Here is a 17,321-nt window from a genome sequence, read left to right on the forward strand (position 1 = left end):
CAGCAGCACGAGGGGCAGCTGGGGAGGGCAGGGGAAACCCCCTGGGAAGCGCCGGCACAAGCGGGAGGGGAGGGAGAGCCCTGCCTCGGGCCCTGCGCGGCCGCCGCCGAAAACCCGGGGCTGGGGCCAGCGCAGCACCAGGCCCAGCTCCCTGCCCCGAGAGCCGCGGCCGCCCGGGCCGGGGAGGGCCGGCGGGGCGTGGGGAGATGCTACCCCCAACCCCCGGGACGGGGCTGCTGCGCTCCCGGGCCACCCGCGGGCACCGAGCGCCCCGGGGCCCGGGCTGAGGGTCTGAGCTCCCCAGGCTGCCGCCCTGGCGCCGCGCCCCAGGCCCCCCAGGGGGGACGCGCGTCTCCCCGCCCCGCTGCCTCACCTGCGGCCCCCGGGGCTGCCCCCACGCTCGGCCGTCACTTCAGCAAGGATATGTCGTCGGCGAAGTCGTCGTGGTCGCGCCGCAGGCAGTGGAAGCAGCGCCACTGGAACACCATGAGGCAGAGGGGCAGCATGAAGAGGGCGCAGATGGCCGCCATGACGTAGGCGATGGTCATCAGGGTGGACTCGTCCGTCTGCGGGATGTTGTAGCCGCAGTCCTCCATGTTGGAGTGCAGGTAGGGTCCCTCCACGGCGGCCATCCGGAACTCGTCGTGCACTGCGGGCGGGAGGAGGCAGAGCTCTGGCCACCGCCCGCCCGCGGCCCCCCACCTCTCCCAGCCCCGGGCACAGCCCTCACCGTGGCAGGCGCTGACGGCGAAGCCGATGCGCTTACGGGCACGGTCAAAGACAACGTAGAAGCCTTCCATGATAACGGCGCCCATGACGGTGCCCGTGGAGGACTGGGAGATGGCGAACTTGTAGCAGTCGTCCCGCGAGGTGGCCACGTCCTCCACGGGGCGCAGGTATTGCTGCGGGGGCAGAGGGGCCGTCGGGCACGGGGACGGAGCAGAGCTGCCCGCCCTGCGCCCGCCCGGCCCGGCCAGCGCTCACCTGGGGCAGGATGGTGATCCGGAAGGACTGGTTGGTGGCCTCCCCCATCAGGTAGAGGGACAGGACGGGGAAGATGCGTCAGGGGGTGGTGCCGACCCGCCAGCAAACCAGCTGCTCCCCCAGCCAGAAGCCGTCCGGGAACTTCTCCGTCTGCCGGAGGGAAGCGGAGGTGAGCGGGGCCGTGCCGGGCCGCAGTGGCCGTGCTCAGGCGGGCGCCGGGCGGCTGCGCTGCCCCCGGCCCCGGGGACGGTTTTCACTGACCGAAGACGCCGTTTTGATGGATTTGACCGCAGCCTCAAACACCTTCTTGGGCAGGCGGAGGTTGGTGGTCCCGCTGTCCACGATACTCTTGTCGTAGTTGTACTGGGGGCAGCAGAGGAGTGAGCCAGGCGCCAGCCCCGCTCCCCGCCGCCCCCTCGCCCCAAGGTTCCCCGGCCGCCCCTCACCTCCTTGCAGTCCATGTGGAGGTCCTGCCCGTTGACCTCCAGCTTGACGATGATGACCTCGTAGTACCACTCCTTCCGGATGGGCGTGTACCAGATGTCACCCACGTACAGCGAGCGGTCGATGCCGCCGATGATCTGCGGCCGACAGCCGACGGCGTTGCCGTCAGCTCCGGCCAGGGCAGGGCCCCCCAGCAGCCCCCCGGCCCCCTGCTGCCCCCGGGCTCTCACCATGCTGCCCCCCACCGACGCCAGCGCCTCCGTCTCGTTGGGGGAGAAGCCTGCCCCGCAAAGCTGGAGTGAGAAGATGTTGGGCACCCGGGTCTGCTTCACCAGCGAGTCGAAGAAGGGCTCCAGGCTGTCGTCGGGCTGGTGGGAGGAGAAAGCGGAGGCGGGACAGGGGTGCGTCAGCACTACCCCTTCTCCGGGGGCTCCCTGCGCCCAGAGGGGCTCCCCTCGCAGCGGCTGCCGTGCCCCCGGGGGTCCCGGCTCCGCGTGCTGTCACGGCCAGGCTCAAGGGTGCTACGAGCCAGGCCCCGGGGACCGACTGCGAGGCGGCGGAACCCTGCTGGGAGGGAGGCAGCAGGGCCGGGCAGAGCTGGGACCAAGCGGCTGCCAGCCAGGACTCACCCGGGCGATCTCGGCGTAGGCCAGCCCCAGGATCCCCTCCCAGTTGGAGCCGTTGATGAAGAATTTGTCCGACTCCGTGATGGCAGCGATGTTGGCTCTGACGGTGACGTTGGGGCCGTGGGGGATGGTGACGAGGTCGGTGCCCAGCTCCCCTTCCCACTTGCCCTGCGTGTAGGGCACATACACGCCCTTCCGCAGGTCGCGGTAGGTGCTGGACCTGCAATGGCATCGAGGAGGCCGAGTGAGGCTGGTGTGGAGGGGAGCGGGTGACCGCGGGCACGCGGAGCGGTGGCTGTGCTCTCCGTGTCCCCCCAACATACTCACAGCTGCCGCTGGTAGTATCTGCGGAGGAAGGGGTGAGGCGCAGCTCCCACAGCGAAGTTACTGCTCCCTGTGTCCACCAGGATATTCAGCTGGAGAAGGAAGAGAGGCAGAGAGGCTCAGGACCGCAGCGGGACCCGGCCGTACCGCCCGTCCCGCTCGCTCTGGCACCGCGGAACTGCCTTCCCCATTCCCCCGCCTGGCACACGGTGGCTGCTGGACCTGGGCTCAGCCCTCCCGCCCAGGGCCGGGACACGCCCGGGCAGCGGGCAGAGGGACGGGCAGAGGGACGGGCAGGGAGGCTGCCCTGGGGCCGGCTGCAGTCGGGGGGGCCCCAGGACGGATGCCGTGCGGCGGCGCCAAGCCCCGAGCCGAGCAGGGGCCCCCTGCTGCCGTGCCCAGAGACAGCTCAGAGACACTGTGCGAGAGGACGCGGTGCCAGGCGGGAGTCAGCGACATCGGGGCGTTGCACAACGAGCAAACGCTGTCCGGCACAGCGCAAACAGAGCGTGAGGTCTCGCGGCACCGCGCGGCCTCGGCCCCCGCCGCCCCGGGCAGGACTCGGCCAGCGCCTGGCGGGAGGGAGCAGCAGCGGGACGGGGCGCCCGGGCTCCCCTGGCCGGCAAACCTCGTGTGCTCGCCCACCTGGCCAGGACGGAGGGTACCCGAGCCACCGCCGGCTGCTGGGGCTGCTCAGGGGCCGCCCACACGCCGAGCTCTGCTCCCGATCCCCTCCCGCCCGCGCCCCGGATTACGAGCCCACGGGCAGGCTTTGGCAAACGTCCCGCCGGCAGGGCCGGCAGCGGGTCAGCCGCATCCTGCGCCCAGCTGAGGCCTGCCCGCGGCCCCGCCGCCTGGCCAGCGGGGATCACTGGAGCCCAACCTTCCCCTGGCAACCCGGCACCCGCAGCCGGCGGCGCTGCGCCCGGCCGGTTCCATCTGACGGGGCGTTAGGGGCCCTGTGCTCCAGGCAGCCGCTCTCCGCTGACCCCTGGGGCACCCGCTGGGTTCGGCTCTCCCTGGAGAAAGACCTGCCGAGCTGACGCTGCAGGCAGAGGAAGGCTTTTGCTCTCGCCCTCAGCGGCACCGAGCCTCTGCCGTCTGTCCTGAAGCTGCTCGCCTCTTCCCCGGGTCTCTAGGAAGCAGCTGGGCTCGGGGAGCCTGGCGTGAGCGTGCAGCACAGCCAACGCGCTAAGGGACGCGCAGCGCGAGAGCAATTAACTGCTGGCGGTGGCTTCGCAGCACGGCACGGCTCAGAACCAGAATTAAAGCGCAACAGAATAAAGAAACTGCCTTGCCAGCACCGGGAAGGTGGCAGGAAAAGCGAGGAGGGAGATGGACTGCGGGGGAGAGCCCGACCACACGTGGGCCTTTGAGAAGGGTACGCGCACCCCCACGGATAAGCACCCTCACCGATTTCTGCCTATGCGCAGCCACAGCCTTTCACGTGAACCTTTTAATCCCATTACAACGCCCCGAGGGATTTTGCTCCAGCACACACACGCACACGCACCACGTTCGCGTTTGGAAGGAGTCCAAGGCCGGAGGACGCGGCCCAAAAGGGCGACTGGCCTGGACCCGCACGGCTGCCTGGAAACAGGTGGTTCGCACGGAAATTACCGGGCGGCCACGACACGTGGCAGGCCCCAGGCAAAAGATGACGAAACAGCGTTTCAAGCCCGATTTTTTGAAATCATCTCCTCCATTTTTCCCTAAGCGTACCCTGCTAGAGCAGGGAACAATTCCCTGGCGCACAGGGACAACAGGAAAGCCGTGGGAGAGAGCCAACCTCTGCGGCGGTGTCTCTCGCGTGTCGCTGCCCCCGCCACGCGCGCAGAGCCGTGCTGGGACCCGGGACGGAGCCAGCCCAGGGGAAACACCAGCCTTTATTTCCGAGTCGGTGCGGGCCTGGCAGCCTACGCAGCGAGCCGGGGGAGCCCGGCCTGTGCCGGGAGGAACACGGACCCTCGAGCGCCGAGCTGCCCCCCCGGCCCTGCTGCTGGCGGCAGCACGGGCGAGCGTCTGGGCGCAAGAGGACTCGCCAGCAGGAACTAGCACCGTGTCCCCCAGAAAAGACGGGGGGAGCTGGTCTACCCTGGGCTGCACAGCCAGCACCTGGCCCCCAGCACCCATCCTGTCCCCAGCGCGGGGGCAGACGGTGCCAGGCGCGAGAGCCGGGCAGCGCCGCTCGGGGACACGAGGGACGGGGGCAAGAAGGCGGAGATGGCGCAGGGCCCGGGGAAGCACCAGCTCCCGCTCCGCCGGCCCCCGCTCCGCACTGTGCCGCCGAGCCCTGCGCAGCGCCAACCGCACGGGAGCCCCAGGAGAGCCCCGAGGAAAGCGAGCTCGGCAGACTCTGCCAGGCCGGGAGCGGCTCGCAGAGCCAGGCGGGCAGCAGCCGGTGCCGTGGCTCGGCCGTGCGCTTCCTTCGTGGCCGCACAGGCCCGCTGCGGGCAGAAGGACGGGCACCGGCCCGCCGCGTCCCCACGCCCTGGCCACCCACAGACCGGCCAGCTCCTGCACGGGGGCAGCCTTCGCCTGGGGAGGGACGGAGGGGCGCGGGACGGAGGGGCGCGGGATGGGGTCGGCCTGCGTGGCTCACACAGCACCCGCCCGCCTCGCCCCAGCACGCCCGGGCAGCCCGTCTGACACCGGGGCGAGGCGGGGGTCACCTTGGGCGGGCGCCCGCGGCCAGCTTCTGCCAAACGCGGGGGAAAACGCATCCCAGGGGCATCACGGCGACGCGACCGCGGGCTCGGCCGCGGGGGCAACCCCGCACCCCCCGGGCCCGTACCTTCTGCGGGGGGCTGCCCACCGTCATCTCCACGTAGTAGCCCTGCCCGGACTTGCCCCGCAGGTTGTCGATCATCTCCACGAAGCTGCCGCCGCCCCGCTCGGCCTCCTCCGGCGCCCGGCGCGCCCGGGGGCCCGGCGGCGGGGCCGCGCCGCCCCGCAGCGGCAGCCGGATGCGCGGCGGGGCCGGGCGGGCGCGCAGGGCGGCCGCCCCCAGCCACAGCAGCAGCCAGGGCCAGGCGGCCGCCATCGCCGCAGCGCTCCGCCGCACCGGGCGGCTCCCCGCCCCGGAAAGCCCTCCTCCCCGCGGGCGGGGGATGGGGCCTAACGGGCCCGCAGCGCCCCGCGCCTCGGCCGGGCGGCCGCGCCGGGGCCGAGCGGGGCGGCGGGCATGGCGGCGCGGCGCTCCCCGCCCCGGAAAGCCCGCCCGCGCCCGCCGGCCGGCGGAAGCGCTTGCGGGCGCCCGGAGCGAACGGGCCCGGCGCGGCCTCACCGCCCCCCCCCCCCCCGCCCCGGGCCGGGCCGGGCCGGGCCGGGCAAGGCGTCGCCATGGCAACGCGCGGCAGCACCCGCCCCGCCCGGACTGCAGCTCCCGGCACAAGCCGCGGCACTGTGACGTCACAGCCCGGCGTCGCCATGGCAACGCGCGGCAGCACCCGCCCCGCCCGGACGGCAGCTCCCGGCACAAGCCGCGGCACTGTGACGTCATCAGCCCGGCGTCGCCATGGCAACGCGCGGCAGCACCCGCCCCGCCCGGACGGCAGCTCCCGGCACAAGCCGCGGCACTGTGACGTCACAGCCCGGCGCCGCCGCCGGCCAATCCGGCGCCGGGCGGCCGCCGGCGGCCAATGGCGTCGAGGCGGGGGCGGGCTCGCCGTTGCCAGGGAACCGCGTCCCGGAAGCGGCGGCGGCGCGTCCCCGGGCAACCGCGGGAGTCGCCGGTGAGCGGGGCCGGGGCCAGTCGCGGCGCGGACGCGGGAGGCGGCGGAGCTGCAGGAGCTGTCCCGGCCGCGGTGCTCGGCGCTGCCCGTCTGCCGCGCCTGTGCAGCCAGGAAACGGGCGGGAAAAGCTTTGTTTTCTTCCCTTTCCTGCCGCCTCAGTCAGAGGCGTTTCTGCTCCTCGCCGGCCTTGCTGCTTCGCGCTTCAGCTGCGCTCACAAGCCCTCTGGGCAGTTCATCCCCCGGCGCTGAGGCCGGACAGGGGATGGAACGGCGCGGGGAGGGAGGACAGCCAGACCAGAAGACCCCGAGGGAGCTGCCCACGCCCGAACTCTTCAGTCGGGTGCGTTTGGGAGGAGGAGCGGCTCAGACGCCGCGTTGCTGCCTCGGTTTGGCGTGTCCTGAGATCAGCTGTGCCTAGAAGCTGCCAGGATTAATTGCTGCTCCTGAGCGTCGCTTTCCATAAGAGCTACAAATAGAGCGCGGGCCGTAGTTACCGCAGCGGTGGGGTGATCCTGCCCCGGGTGCGCTGACGCTGCTCAGACCCTTCCCATCGCTGGCGCCCCGGCCTCCTGAACCTCAGGAGGAGGGCAGCGGGATCTCTGTGCGTGGGGGGGCGTGGGGGCGAAAGCTGCTCTGACCTGCGCATCCCGCCGTGCTGGCGGTGGGGCTGGTGGGGACCGTCCCGGCCACCCCGGTGCTTGCGCAGCTGCGGGGAGCCTGCTCGGCCTCCTGGCCGCGCTCCCCATGTGCTGTGTCAGGCGAATGCTGGCCAGATGTGGCCGAGCGGAGCCACAGCTGGGGCTGTCTGGGGTGGGGAGATGAATTTGTGGCTACCTAAAGCTGTGAATTGTAAGGGCTCAGCTGTGGCAGGACCAAGTCGCTGCCTACAGTCTTTGAGTTAAAGAGCAAAGCAGTGCCCCAGCGGTGGGACACATGAGGATCCTTTTACAGCTGCTGGAATCTCCGCCGGGAAGGCGAGAGGCCAAGGCGAGCAGGGCGCAGGGAGGAGCTGCCTTGGCCCTGGGCACTGCTGATTCAGCCCGGGGCCTGCTCTCGAAAAGCTGTGCTGTGCTCTGGGAGAACTGCTTGCTTGCTTTCTCTTTCTTCCCTTTCTCGTTTCACCTTACTTTCTGCCTGTTTAAAACGTGCCTGAAGCAAGTGCTCATCTTCTTTGTAAAAGGCTGAAAGCCTGGGGGGGTCTGGTAGTAACTTCTGCGCTGCTTCAGCTCTGCTGCCTGTTTCCACAGCAGGAAAGGCCTTTGACTGGGTTTTGTTGCGTGCAGTGGAAGGGCGCTGTCAGCAGAGCGGAGCGCTCTGCCCCGTTGCACGTTTCCCTTTCCTGGGGGGGGCTGGGGCTGTGGGTGTTGTGACCAGGGCAACTTATCAGGATCCATCCGTCGTGGCTGCCTTTGCGCTTGCCCGTCCCGTCTGCACGGCACGTGGCGGCCCCCCTGTTCCCTCCCCAGCCCCAGGGCTCCCGCAGGGCTCTGCCACGCGCCGTGGGATGAGGAAGCTTTATTTCTGCGCGCAGTTGGTCACTGGGCTTTGGTGTTACTTCCCTTGCATGACCAGGTGCTGGGAGCCATGGCAGGACCAGCGTCGTGCATTGGTAACCAGATCATTCTGGAGGAAAGTTACGATGAGTCGTACGTTCCCAGCGAGCAAGGTAAGTGATGCCTGTCTGCCCTGGAGCTGTGACAGGGGATCTGAGCGTGCGAGTCGCTTCTAGGGGTCTTATAACAGGAACTGGGGAGAGTGTGGGTGGAGGGGGTCGAATAAATGGGATTTCATGGAAGGCAGAGCTGAAAAAGGAGCTTTTTGGTGGCAAAAGTAAGTGCCGCTTTGCAGCCTGTCTCTCTGCTTTGCCAGCCTGGTGGGACGCGCTCACTGAGACGTGGGGCCGTGCTGGCAGCTTTGAGCAGCGTCGTTTCAGGGTCAGGATTTCCCAAAGCTTTCGCCGCAGAGGTTGGCTTTGTTGTGTAGTGCCCGGTGTAGACCACCTCCACAGATTCCTCTTCTGTGTTCCTAGATATCTTGGAATTTGCGTACGAGATCGGGATCGACCCTGAGAAGGAGCCGGAGCTGCTGTGGCTGGCCAGGGAGGGCATCGTGGCCCGGATGCCACCCGAGTGGAAGCCCTGGTGAGCGCTCGGGCAGCGGCTGCCCGCGGAGATCCGTGGCCTCTCCTGCCCGGCCCGTCTCGGCGGCAGAGCAGGGGAAAGCCACAGGAGGTGTACTTCCCGGGGGCAGGGGAGCTCGGGTCTTTCTGGGGGGGTGGGCGAAGGGGAAAGAGCATTGGGGCAGTTGGAGAAGGGTGTGAGCAATCTCTGGGGGAGCTGCTGCCCCGCACTGAGGTGTCTCTGGGCTCTTGGGGGCGTCGCGCTCCACTGAGCTGAAGGTGGTGACGTGACCCAGTATGGCGCGTGCAGCTGTGTGCCTGCGCTCTGTCACCTTGTCCCGCTCTTTTTGCCACGCAGCCAGCATGTCACTGGCGAAATCTATTACTACAACTTCACTAACGGCCAGTCCATGTGGGAACACCCCTGCGATAAGTACTACAGAGAGCTCGTTGTTCAGGAGCGAGAGAAACTGCTGGCACAGGGCAGCTTGAAAAAGAAAGAGAAGAAGCAGAAGAAAGAAAAGAAAGAAAAGAAAGAAAAGAAAGAAAAGAAAGAAAAGAAGGAGAAGCAGTCCCTGAAGCAACCCACTGTGAGTAGATTCTGCCTGTGGCCTTTCTGGGGAGGGCTGGGCGGGGGATGAACTAGAGGGTGATCCTGCGCTCTTGCTGCTTTGGGCTCGGAACAGCGATCCCCTGACAAGGGGGCCTGTCCAGCACTCTGGGTTTGGTGAAAATCCAACACAAGTGGGGTGGCAAAGCCACCAAAGTTGTGAAGTTTTGGTCTGGAAGCACACACCTGGAGGGGGGTGATGCTGTTGCTGAGGAGGATCCGGCGCCAGCCTTGGTACCAGCCGAGGGTGCTGGTGCTGTTCTTAGCAGCAGATATTTGAGTGCTGGCGAGATTCCTTCCGCGGAGAGGCCAACAAATGGTGTTTGTGCCCCGTCCACACGTGTGCTGCTGTGACACACAGGCAGGGGACACGGGTTCGGCTGTGGGAGGTTGGTCTGCTTCACTCTTGACACCTGCAGGCGTAACCGAATGCCCTGTAGATCCCAAGTGGGAGCAAATCCCCCCCCCTCCCATTTGCTGGTAACAAGGTCGGTCTGCTCGGGGAAGGATGGTGCCTCGTGTTGTCACTCAAGGCATAGACCTCTGCCACCCGGAAAGCCTCCAGCCTTCACTTTCAGCATTTTCTTTTATATGTGTGCATGTAATTGCAGGTGCTTAAAAATTTACACACCTATTTCTATAGAAATTGTGTATTAAAAAAATGCATATTTCTACTTTAGATAGATAAGGGTGCATAGACTGGTAAGTTTTAGTTATTTGCTGATATTTACCAACTTAGGGAATGCAGGCAGGGATTCTTCCGTCAGCAGCCTCTTGTGGAAGACCCCCCGCCATTCTGCCCCCCGGGCAGGAGAGTCCTACCTCAGATCCCAGTAGCCATATGAGAGCTGGGGGCTGCCTTGACGAAGGCAAAGGGAGACGCCCCTGCTCCCGTCAGCGCGTCCCTCCGCAGGCTCCAGCCCTCAGGCACTCTGCTTGCTCCCTTCCAGGTGCCCCCCCGGAACCTCGCGCCACTGTGGGGCCTCAGGGGGCCTCCGGCCGCCCTCTGCGGCGCCCTGAGCCCGGACGCGCCCAGCTCGGCGTACTCCAGCCTCGTGGCCAAAGGAGGGACTCAGGTAAGGCTCCGTCTGCTCTGGGACCGTGCCCTGCAAAAGTCGCGGCCGTGGTGGTGCTGAGAAGCTTAAATGACACTATTTGTGATCTCTCGTCAGCTCAGAAAGGCTTTTGTCTGCTAAAAAGCCACTTCCCGCTCGGTCTCTCACTACGTGTCTTTTGTTATTTCTAGGGAGCCCAGTGCTAAATTTGTGGCAAGCTTTCTTCTGCTATGTCAGGCAGATTTAAAGAAAGAATTGATTCAATTACCGTTGGGGGGGAAAAAATGTCACTTTAGTAGAACTTTGATTTGTGTCCAGATGAGGCATAACATACAGTACAGATAACGTAGTTAATCCGTAATATTTTCACTCAACTTTGAGACTAAAAAGTTGAACAATTTTCTGGATGAATGTAAGGTTTACATTTATAGAATGTGACCTTTGGGTCAACAGAACAAAGTCTCAAGTGGTACCAAACCGACCTTCTAAAGGGAAACAAAACAGTGTACGTGCAGAACATCTTACGCCTCCACACCTTCACCGAAGGTTTTCTTCTTGCTGAGTCAAGTCTTGTCCGTGGAGATTTCAAATCCTTTGCTTTGTTGTGGTCGCGGGTGATGGGTGTTCTGAGGCACGGGCAGGTTTTGCAGATGGAGGACAGGAGCCCCTTTGGCGCGAGGGAGAGCGCGGCCTCGTAAAGAACGTGTCGTCTCCCGGCGGGACGCGGCTCTGGCAGAGCAGGGCCAGCAGCGTCATCCCGAGCCCCTTCTCAGAATTCAGCAGCTCCCCTGCTGCTGGGCAGCGTCTCAGTGGGTTGGTGTCTCCCCCTCCTCCCCGGCTCTCCTCTCACCTCCCTTTCTTTCTGACTTCACAGCCTGCGGAGACCTGTAAGCCCACCAGCCCGACCAAGGAGTTGCTGAGCTCGGTCTGTGAAGAGCAGAGTGCCTTGGATATGGCGACCCTGGAGAGAGGGAGGAACAAAGAGGACGAAAGCGAGAATGAGGTAGTTGTGTGCCTTGTTTCTTAACACGTGTCACCAACCGTAGCGCAGGCAGCCTCCAGCAGTGAAAAGCTGCTGCTCCCCTGCTAACAGCTGGGTGACGGTGGCCATTCCATTTGACTCCAGGCCTTCATTTGTGCTGCCTTTCCTCTGTGTTTGGTCAGCAAAAAGCATCTAATCCTGTTTTCTTGTTGTTCTTCCTATAAATCAACATCTGACGTGATGTATTGTCAAAAGGCTGTAGGCTGTTGCCTTGGGGCACGGCGATGGCTCTGCCTTAGTTCAGTGTCTGGGGCCCCCCAGTCCCTGCTGGGGGATTGCAGAGCTCGGGGCTCAGTGTGGGCCATCTCCTCTTTTCACACCTTTAGAGTCTCCGTGGGACATCGCTTCTGTTCAGAAACGTCTACATGGATGTCAGGGCCCTGGGAGAGAGCTTCAACTCTGAGGTGAGAGAGCGGGTGATGAGACGGGCGGGAGAAACCCCCCCGGGGGGCAGAGGCGCTGCGGCGCTGCCAGCGCCGGGGCCGGGGAGCGAGAGCGCAGGACTGGCGCCGGAGGGACGAGTTCATGTGGCAGCCTAAAACCTGTCTTCTCACGCTGCTGAGAAGCTCCGTGGCTGGGACGCCGAGCGCCAGCGACGAGTTGAGTACCCGCGCGGCCTCGTGCAGACGTTTTTCTTCCCGGGGGGCGCGCGCTCTGCCTGCGCTTGCTCAGCAGCGATCAGGCGTCGGATGACGAGGGCACAATGGGAAGCGTGTTGCAAGCAGCTCTGGTGGTTCGGCCTGACTGTTCCCACGGACATTAATCCTTTCTCAGCGCTTTGAAAATTCCTTTCCGGTATCTGAAAGGCAAATTCATTTCTTTTAAAGCGTTTTACAGTATTTCCCTTATCCTTTTCACAGCCTGCGAAAATTAAGCTCTAAAGTACTTTGCTGGAGAATCCGTTCACAGTGCTGGGCAGCAACTGCAAGGGCTTATGCTCAAGTGGATGTGAAAAAGAAAGGCCTGACTCTCATCTCCAGACGACAAGCAGGCTGTGGGGGCCCAATTCGTCACTGAAACGTTAATGTGGCCAGGAACAAAGAGCTGTCTTGGCATTTCAGTGCCGCGCCAGGGCTCCGGGAATCTGTTTGAGATGGCAATTGCCGCCCGACAGCCAGGCTCTGTTAACCCAGACGGGGGATATCTTAGTCTTGCTAAGATATTAGTGCCCCAGTGGAAAGTATAATTCTTTTGTAGTTCCATGAGATGGCAGTAGAAAAGCATTCCTACGAGCAAGGCCAGTTAGCTGCTCCGCGTGCAGCCTCTGTGCTGTGCTTCTGAGAGTTGCTTGGGCTGTTTCTTTCGCTGGTGAAAGTAGCGCATGCGCCCGGAGGGGTGTAAACTTGGAAACTGAGGGCAAATGCTGCCCAGGTGAGGTCTGGCAAACCGCCGCCCTCTCGGTGCTTCCGTGCCTGAGAACTGCCTGACGTCAGGGAGCGAGGGGAACGTGTCACCTTTAAAGGCATGCTGTACCCAGGAGGAGGTTTTTTCCTCTTTTTTTTCCTTTTAAAGGTGGAAAGCGTGCCAAGTTTTTTGTCGTAATCTCTCACGTTCTTAAAATCCGAAGAGGCGCCGTCGTCATCCCGCTGCCTGGGATGAGCAGGGTTCGGTTTTGGTGGCGGCTGCTCATCCTGATCGTTGAGCTCTGGATCAGACACTTCTCCAAAACGCAGCCCTGCTGGCATCAGTGTGCTTTTCTCCAGACCTACCCTGGTCGCTGGAAGTCTGGAAGCAATGATTCCAAAGGCAGAAATCTCACCTTAGTCAGTGTCACTCAGCTGCAGGTAGAATGTCTCACGGCTTGTGAAAAGATCAGCTAAAGCCAGTTATAACCCGTCCTACTCCACAATCCGTAGAAAATCCACAGGCTGTTTTTGCACGAGGAAAACTTGCCTCCTCTTCCCCCTGTGTGTCCGATGGGCACGGTTCCCTTCCGGAGAGTTGCACTTGGCATCGCTCAGGTGGAACGTTAACAAAAGTGTTCTCTGTATCTGTTCTTAAAGTAGGATTCTACTGGCTAAAGAAACAAGTTTGGGATATTTTAGTAACCGAGGTAAACTGGCGTGGAGAGAAATCTTTCTGTGCACACGGTATTCTTGGATACCTCGGTGTATTCTGTTGTGGTGGGTGCTCCTGGAAGGGAAATGCCTGTGGACAGTTTTCAGGCAGGAGGGTCCTGCCTGGCCTCCCTTGGTGTCAGTTTTCCTGGGTGCTGTTGGCCCTCCTGGAGGGAGGTCCCCAGCAGAGCTCTAAAGCCAAAGGGGAGCACAACTTTCCCTCCACTCCTGAGCAGCAACCTCAGAGCCGTGGCACGGGGCAGCGGCATCACCCTGCGCTTAGCAGGGTCTGTCTGTGGGTGAGGTAATATCCCCGGAAAAGTAGGTCACTTGGAGCTGGGACTGTGCTCAGATAATTGCAAAAAGGGAAATAATAAGCAATGTAAAAATCCCGCTTGAAGGGACACAGCAGTTTTTTCTATGGGGAATCTGCATGGCCAGGAGACCTGGCTGCTGACGGTCCCGAGGGAGACTGTGCAGGAGGGTAGCCCCGAGGTGGGGGGAGATGCCCATCAGCATCTCTTCATCTCCACGGGAAGCTGCCATTGCCATCTGGCAGCGGGAGCAGAGGAGCATGGCCAGCAAATGGCTGAGAATATCCTTATCTGTTGGTGGCAGCACAAGCCTGCGTGTTGGCAAGTGGCTGCCGCCTCCAACAATTCCTTTTGTGGGGCTCGCTTGTGGGCGCGTGTGCGCACGCACGCGCACGCTCGCGGTGTGCAGCCGAGTGCGAGGACCCCCCGAGACTCTGCCGGGAGGGAGAGCTATCCCGGAGAGTGAATAGCTTGTGGGCAACTTGCAGGAGCCGATTTTTAGGAAAAATCTGGGGAAATCTGCAGCAGTATTATCAATGAGGGCAGGAGGGGCTGGGGGAGGCCGTGGATGTGCCACGTGTCACCCCTGCCTGCTGCGTCAGTGACACGGCAGCGGGCGCTGATGGTGCGACAGAGCTCATGCCCTGCGACCCCCCAGTGTCCCCCGGCGTCCCCCCTGCACCGCCGCACAGGGAGGGTTTCCCTGGGCGCTGCCAGCGAAGGGAACCCCCGCGCTGCGCTCTCCCCGTGAGCAAACCCGCAGGGAATCCTGATTTCCCCAGCGCCCCGTCGGCCCAGCAGGCAGCTCCGCATGAACCACCTCGCCTGCCTGCGCCCCCGCGCCCTGGCAAGGGGCGAAACCCAAGGGGCTCTGGCCGAGGCGCCGACAGAGCCGTCTGTCCGTCCGCAGGACGCCCGGACGCGGGGCTGGGTCTCGGTGTAGCCGTCTCCTGCGCCCCGTGAAGCTCTCTGATAGTGCCAGGAGCTAAAAAGTGCTGCACAGGACTGGCCAGTGGGGCAGTGAGGGTGGGTTCCAGGCTGCGCTGGGGTTTTGCTCTGCCCTCGGGATCTCTGGCAGAAGCTGTGCGTGCTCCTCGGCCGCTGACCCTTCTCTGCTTTCTTCTTAGGACTTGGGCTTCCGGACTCGCCTTCCCGAGCGGGTGCTGGATGTGGAGGCTCTGTCTCCGGCTGCGGGCAGCCCCGTGGGCAAGGTGAGCGCTGTCTGTGTGAGCAGGCCCACGCTGTCCGCGGGCAGCGCGGGGCGCTCTGCGTGCGGGTAACTGGGTGATGCCGTTGGCATGAGGGCTTGGCGGAGGCAAGCGGGAGCATTGTGCGCAGGGTCAGGGATTAGAGCAGCGCTAATTGCCGCTTCTGCAGAGGTGAGATGCAGGTAGCTACGGAAAGAACATAAACTTTGAGCAGAGGTGGCTCGAGGGGTGCACGCCCGCAGGCTCACACGTGTGCCTTCCTGCCCCAGCGCGAGATGCAAGGGGACCTGTGTGCAGAGTGCTTAGTGCTGGCAGGGAGTTCACCTTCCACACTGAAAAAGCAACCCCAGAGCGTCCCCCGACAGAATGCCCCGAGCAGAGCCCCCAGGGCTCCCGGCTGTGCCGTCGAGGCGTTCCTGGGGGGCCTTGAGGCCCTCGGTCCCTGCCGGGGAGGAGGCTGGTGCGGCCGGGCGGGCGCTCTGCGCCGGCCTGCGGGTGCTGCCCGGTCCCCGGGCTCTGCTGGTGCGCTGGCCCAGAGCGGTGCTGCCCTCCAGCAGAGCCGCCGTACGGTCCCGAGAGGCTTTGACGGTGAAGGAGCCACCAAACTCCACACGGTTTGCTTTTACCTGCAGGCCCCGGAGCTGGGAGAAGAGGAAAAAACCCAAAGCAAAGGCGGTGTAGCGGAAGAGCAAGGCGCAGGACCAAAAGCTGCGGAGAGGTATGGTACAAACAGAGCGAGGAGGGAGGCGAGGGCAGCTCTAGCTCCTGATGACTCTCCTGTCCTGTCCGCCCCTGCTCTGCTCTGGTCGCTGTAACCTGTGCAGGTGTCCCCTGCAGAACCCCCCGAGATGCTGCAGCTTCCCACAGGGTCTTTCCCGCTAAACCTCTCGCTTCTCCTGCCACCTCCTTAGCCCTGTCTCAGCAGATTTCAGCTTCGTTTCAGCTTCTGGCTGGGTAGGCAGCAAAACTCCTGTCCTTCATTTCCTTGCAAGTGCCCCAGCTGTGGAGCTGCTTCTGTTTCCCTTACAGCTCTCTGACTTTTCTCCGCGGCTGTGGAAGTCGTGCCCTCGCCAAGATGGCCTGAACCTGTTCATATTGTGTGTTGCGCCCTGTGGCATTTAACCACGGGAGGTTTAGCCACTGGCCGTTGCCCAACAACAGAGCTTTCTGGCTCTGAGCCAGCCCCAGTCTCGGTGACCGCCGGTCCCACTGGGCTGCCAGCTCCTCGCCGGGCAGAGCCTGGAGCTGGAGGCTCCCGGGAGCAGCCTGGTGCCCGCTGCCGGGGGCAGAGGGTCCAGCCACAGGCCGAACCGTTCCTTCCATAGAGGGCCCAGAGCAGGTCGCTGGCTGAGCGGGGGCAAGCCCTAGGCTGTTTGATACCCTGCTGGGTGGACACGGCGCTCTGGAGCGCCCCGGCTGTTACCCCAGAGCAACGCTGGCTTCCAGACCCTTAGTTTCTGTGAGGACTCGACTCTCTAGGGGAGCTATTTTCAGCCTGCGTGTGGCGATTTGTTTAAAGCAGTTGAAACGCTGTGCTGAGCAGTGAGCTCCCTGCTCTCCAGAGCCCCTCCCCTGCGAGAGCTGCCGCCTGTGGCATTTAGAGATGAATCGTGTCAAAACTCTTAGCCTCCGCACAGAGTTACACGTACTCTGGGGCACTGGGAACCAAGAAGCTGTTGCCTGTGCCAGGAAAACTTGTGAACAGGAGAAGCTGCAGTCCATCTTAATGACTGGCTGCGTGCCCTTGGGATTTGCAGCCTTGCTCGTAGAGGAGCTGTTCCTGTGAAGGTCCCCGAAAACGCGTTCTGCCCGCAGGAATTGTCTCCTTATCGCTTGGTACCTGCTTCCCAGCTGTGCATCCTCTCTCCCTCTCTGCCTGTAAGGGTAGCTCGTGCTTGCCTCATCTCTCTACTCTGCACTTCCACCACAAAGTAGGACTGTAGATGTGAACACGCCTGCCAGGATTTCCCTCTGTCATTTGGACAGCGGTGTGAGTGTTGCTAACAGGGCTGGTGAATCTGGGGGAAGGTCTCTAAGGACCTGGAAGGAGAGTGGGATATTCCAGGGAAGGGATTCAGCCCTTCGAGTCTGGTGGCCCTTGAATCCTCGGCTGCCTGTTGGTCTGGCAGGGCCTGAGGGGGTGGGAGGGCTCTGGAGCTTTGCTGTGCCCTCGGCAGCCCGGTGCTGGGCAGACGGGTGCCGCTGGCAAGTGTGGCTCAGCGTTCCCCGGAGCAGCCGCACGGCCCAGCCCGTCTTCTCTCTGTCTTGCCATCTCGGACTCCGAGGCGTGCTAATCTGGTCTTTTTTATCTCTTTTATGCTGCAAAGGGAGAGGGATCGAAGTGCCTGTGAAACACCAGAAGAGAAGAGTTTAATTACAGAAAGGCTCAGTCTGGAGGAGATCGTGGCCTGGGAGCCGGAGGAGGAATCGCTGGATAGCCAGATCGATCTGGAGGAGCTTGCTGCCCCGCAGAAAGTGTAAGGGCTTCCTCTCGGTCCCCGGTGCCGTAAGCGTAACAGCTTTCGTCCTTTTGGTCCCCTTGGTGGCGTGTGGAGGTGGTGTGTGAAGGCGGCGCCCCGGGAGATGCGGTTTGGTGGGCACGGCGCCGCTCGAACATCTCCGTGTGCAGACGCAAGCAGCTGCTCCGCGGGCGCGTGCCAAGCCGGGCGTCTGTGCCGGGGAGGGTGAGAACAGCAGCTCTGCCCCTGGGGCCCGTGGCACAGGACTCCGTGGGATGCAGAAAGGGCCGTCGGCTTTGTGCTTGGAAAAGCCTCCTTCTCGCCGCTGTGGCGGACGAGGCTGCC

At 63.6% G+C, this 17,321-nt stretch overlaps 2 protein-coding genes across 4 annotated transcripts in view; one reads left to right on the forward strand and one right to left on the reverse strand.

The window, feature by feature from the left end:
* Positions 1-404: 404 nt before the first annotated feature.
* On the reverse strand, positions 405-5,436 carry LOC141970620 (beta-secretase 1-like). Its single transcript, XM_074927309.1, is given in 9 exon segments — positions 405-649; positions 731-902; positions 985-1,134; positions 1,246-1,347; positions 1,431-1,565; positions 1,659-1,796; positions 2,058-2,274; positions 2,382-2,470; positions 5,173-5,436. Coding segments are annotated over 9 exon segments (1,494 nt in total). The 5' UTR covers positions 5,422-5,436; the 3' UTR covers positions 405-407.
* A 680-nt stretch (positions 5,437-6,116) lies between these two features.
* Positions 6,117-17,321, forward strand: part of LOC141970619 (centrosomal protein of 164 kDa-like) — a 29,785-nt gene continuing 18,580 nt past the window's right edge. For all 3 annotated transcript variants that reach the window (XM_074927305.1, XM_074927307.1, XM_074927308.1), the window contains exons 1-10: positions 6,117-6,452; positions 7,685-7,778; positions 8,142-8,253; positions 8,590-8,821; positions 9,792-9,917; positions 10,771-10,899; positions 11,265-11,342; positions 14,437-14,520; positions 15,150-15,235; positions 16,845-16,994. In XM_074927305.1, the coding sequence (XP_074783406.1) occupies positions 6,375-6,452; positions 7,685-7,778; positions 8,142-8,253; positions 8,590-8,821; positions 9,792-9,917; positions 10,771-10,899; positions 11,265-11,342; positions 14,437-14,520; positions 15,150-15,235; positions 16,845-16,994 (1,169 nt within the window). In that variant the 5' untranslated portion in view covers positions 6,117-6,374. The remainder of the gene's footprint in view (positions 6,453-7,684; positions 7,779-8,141; positions 8,254-8,589; positions 8,822-9,791; positions 9,918-10,770; positions 10,900-11,264; positions 11,343-14,436; positions 14,521-15,149; positions 15,236-16,844; positions 16,995-17,321) is intronic.

The sequence above is a fragment of the Athene noctua genome, chromosome 26 (assembly GCF_965140245.1).
Source record: "Athene noctua chromosome 26, bAthNoc1.hap1.1, whole genome shotgun sequence".
Taxonomy (NCBI): domain Eukaryota; kingdom Metazoa; phylum Chordata; class Aves; order Strigiformes; family Strigidae; genus Athene; species Athene noctua.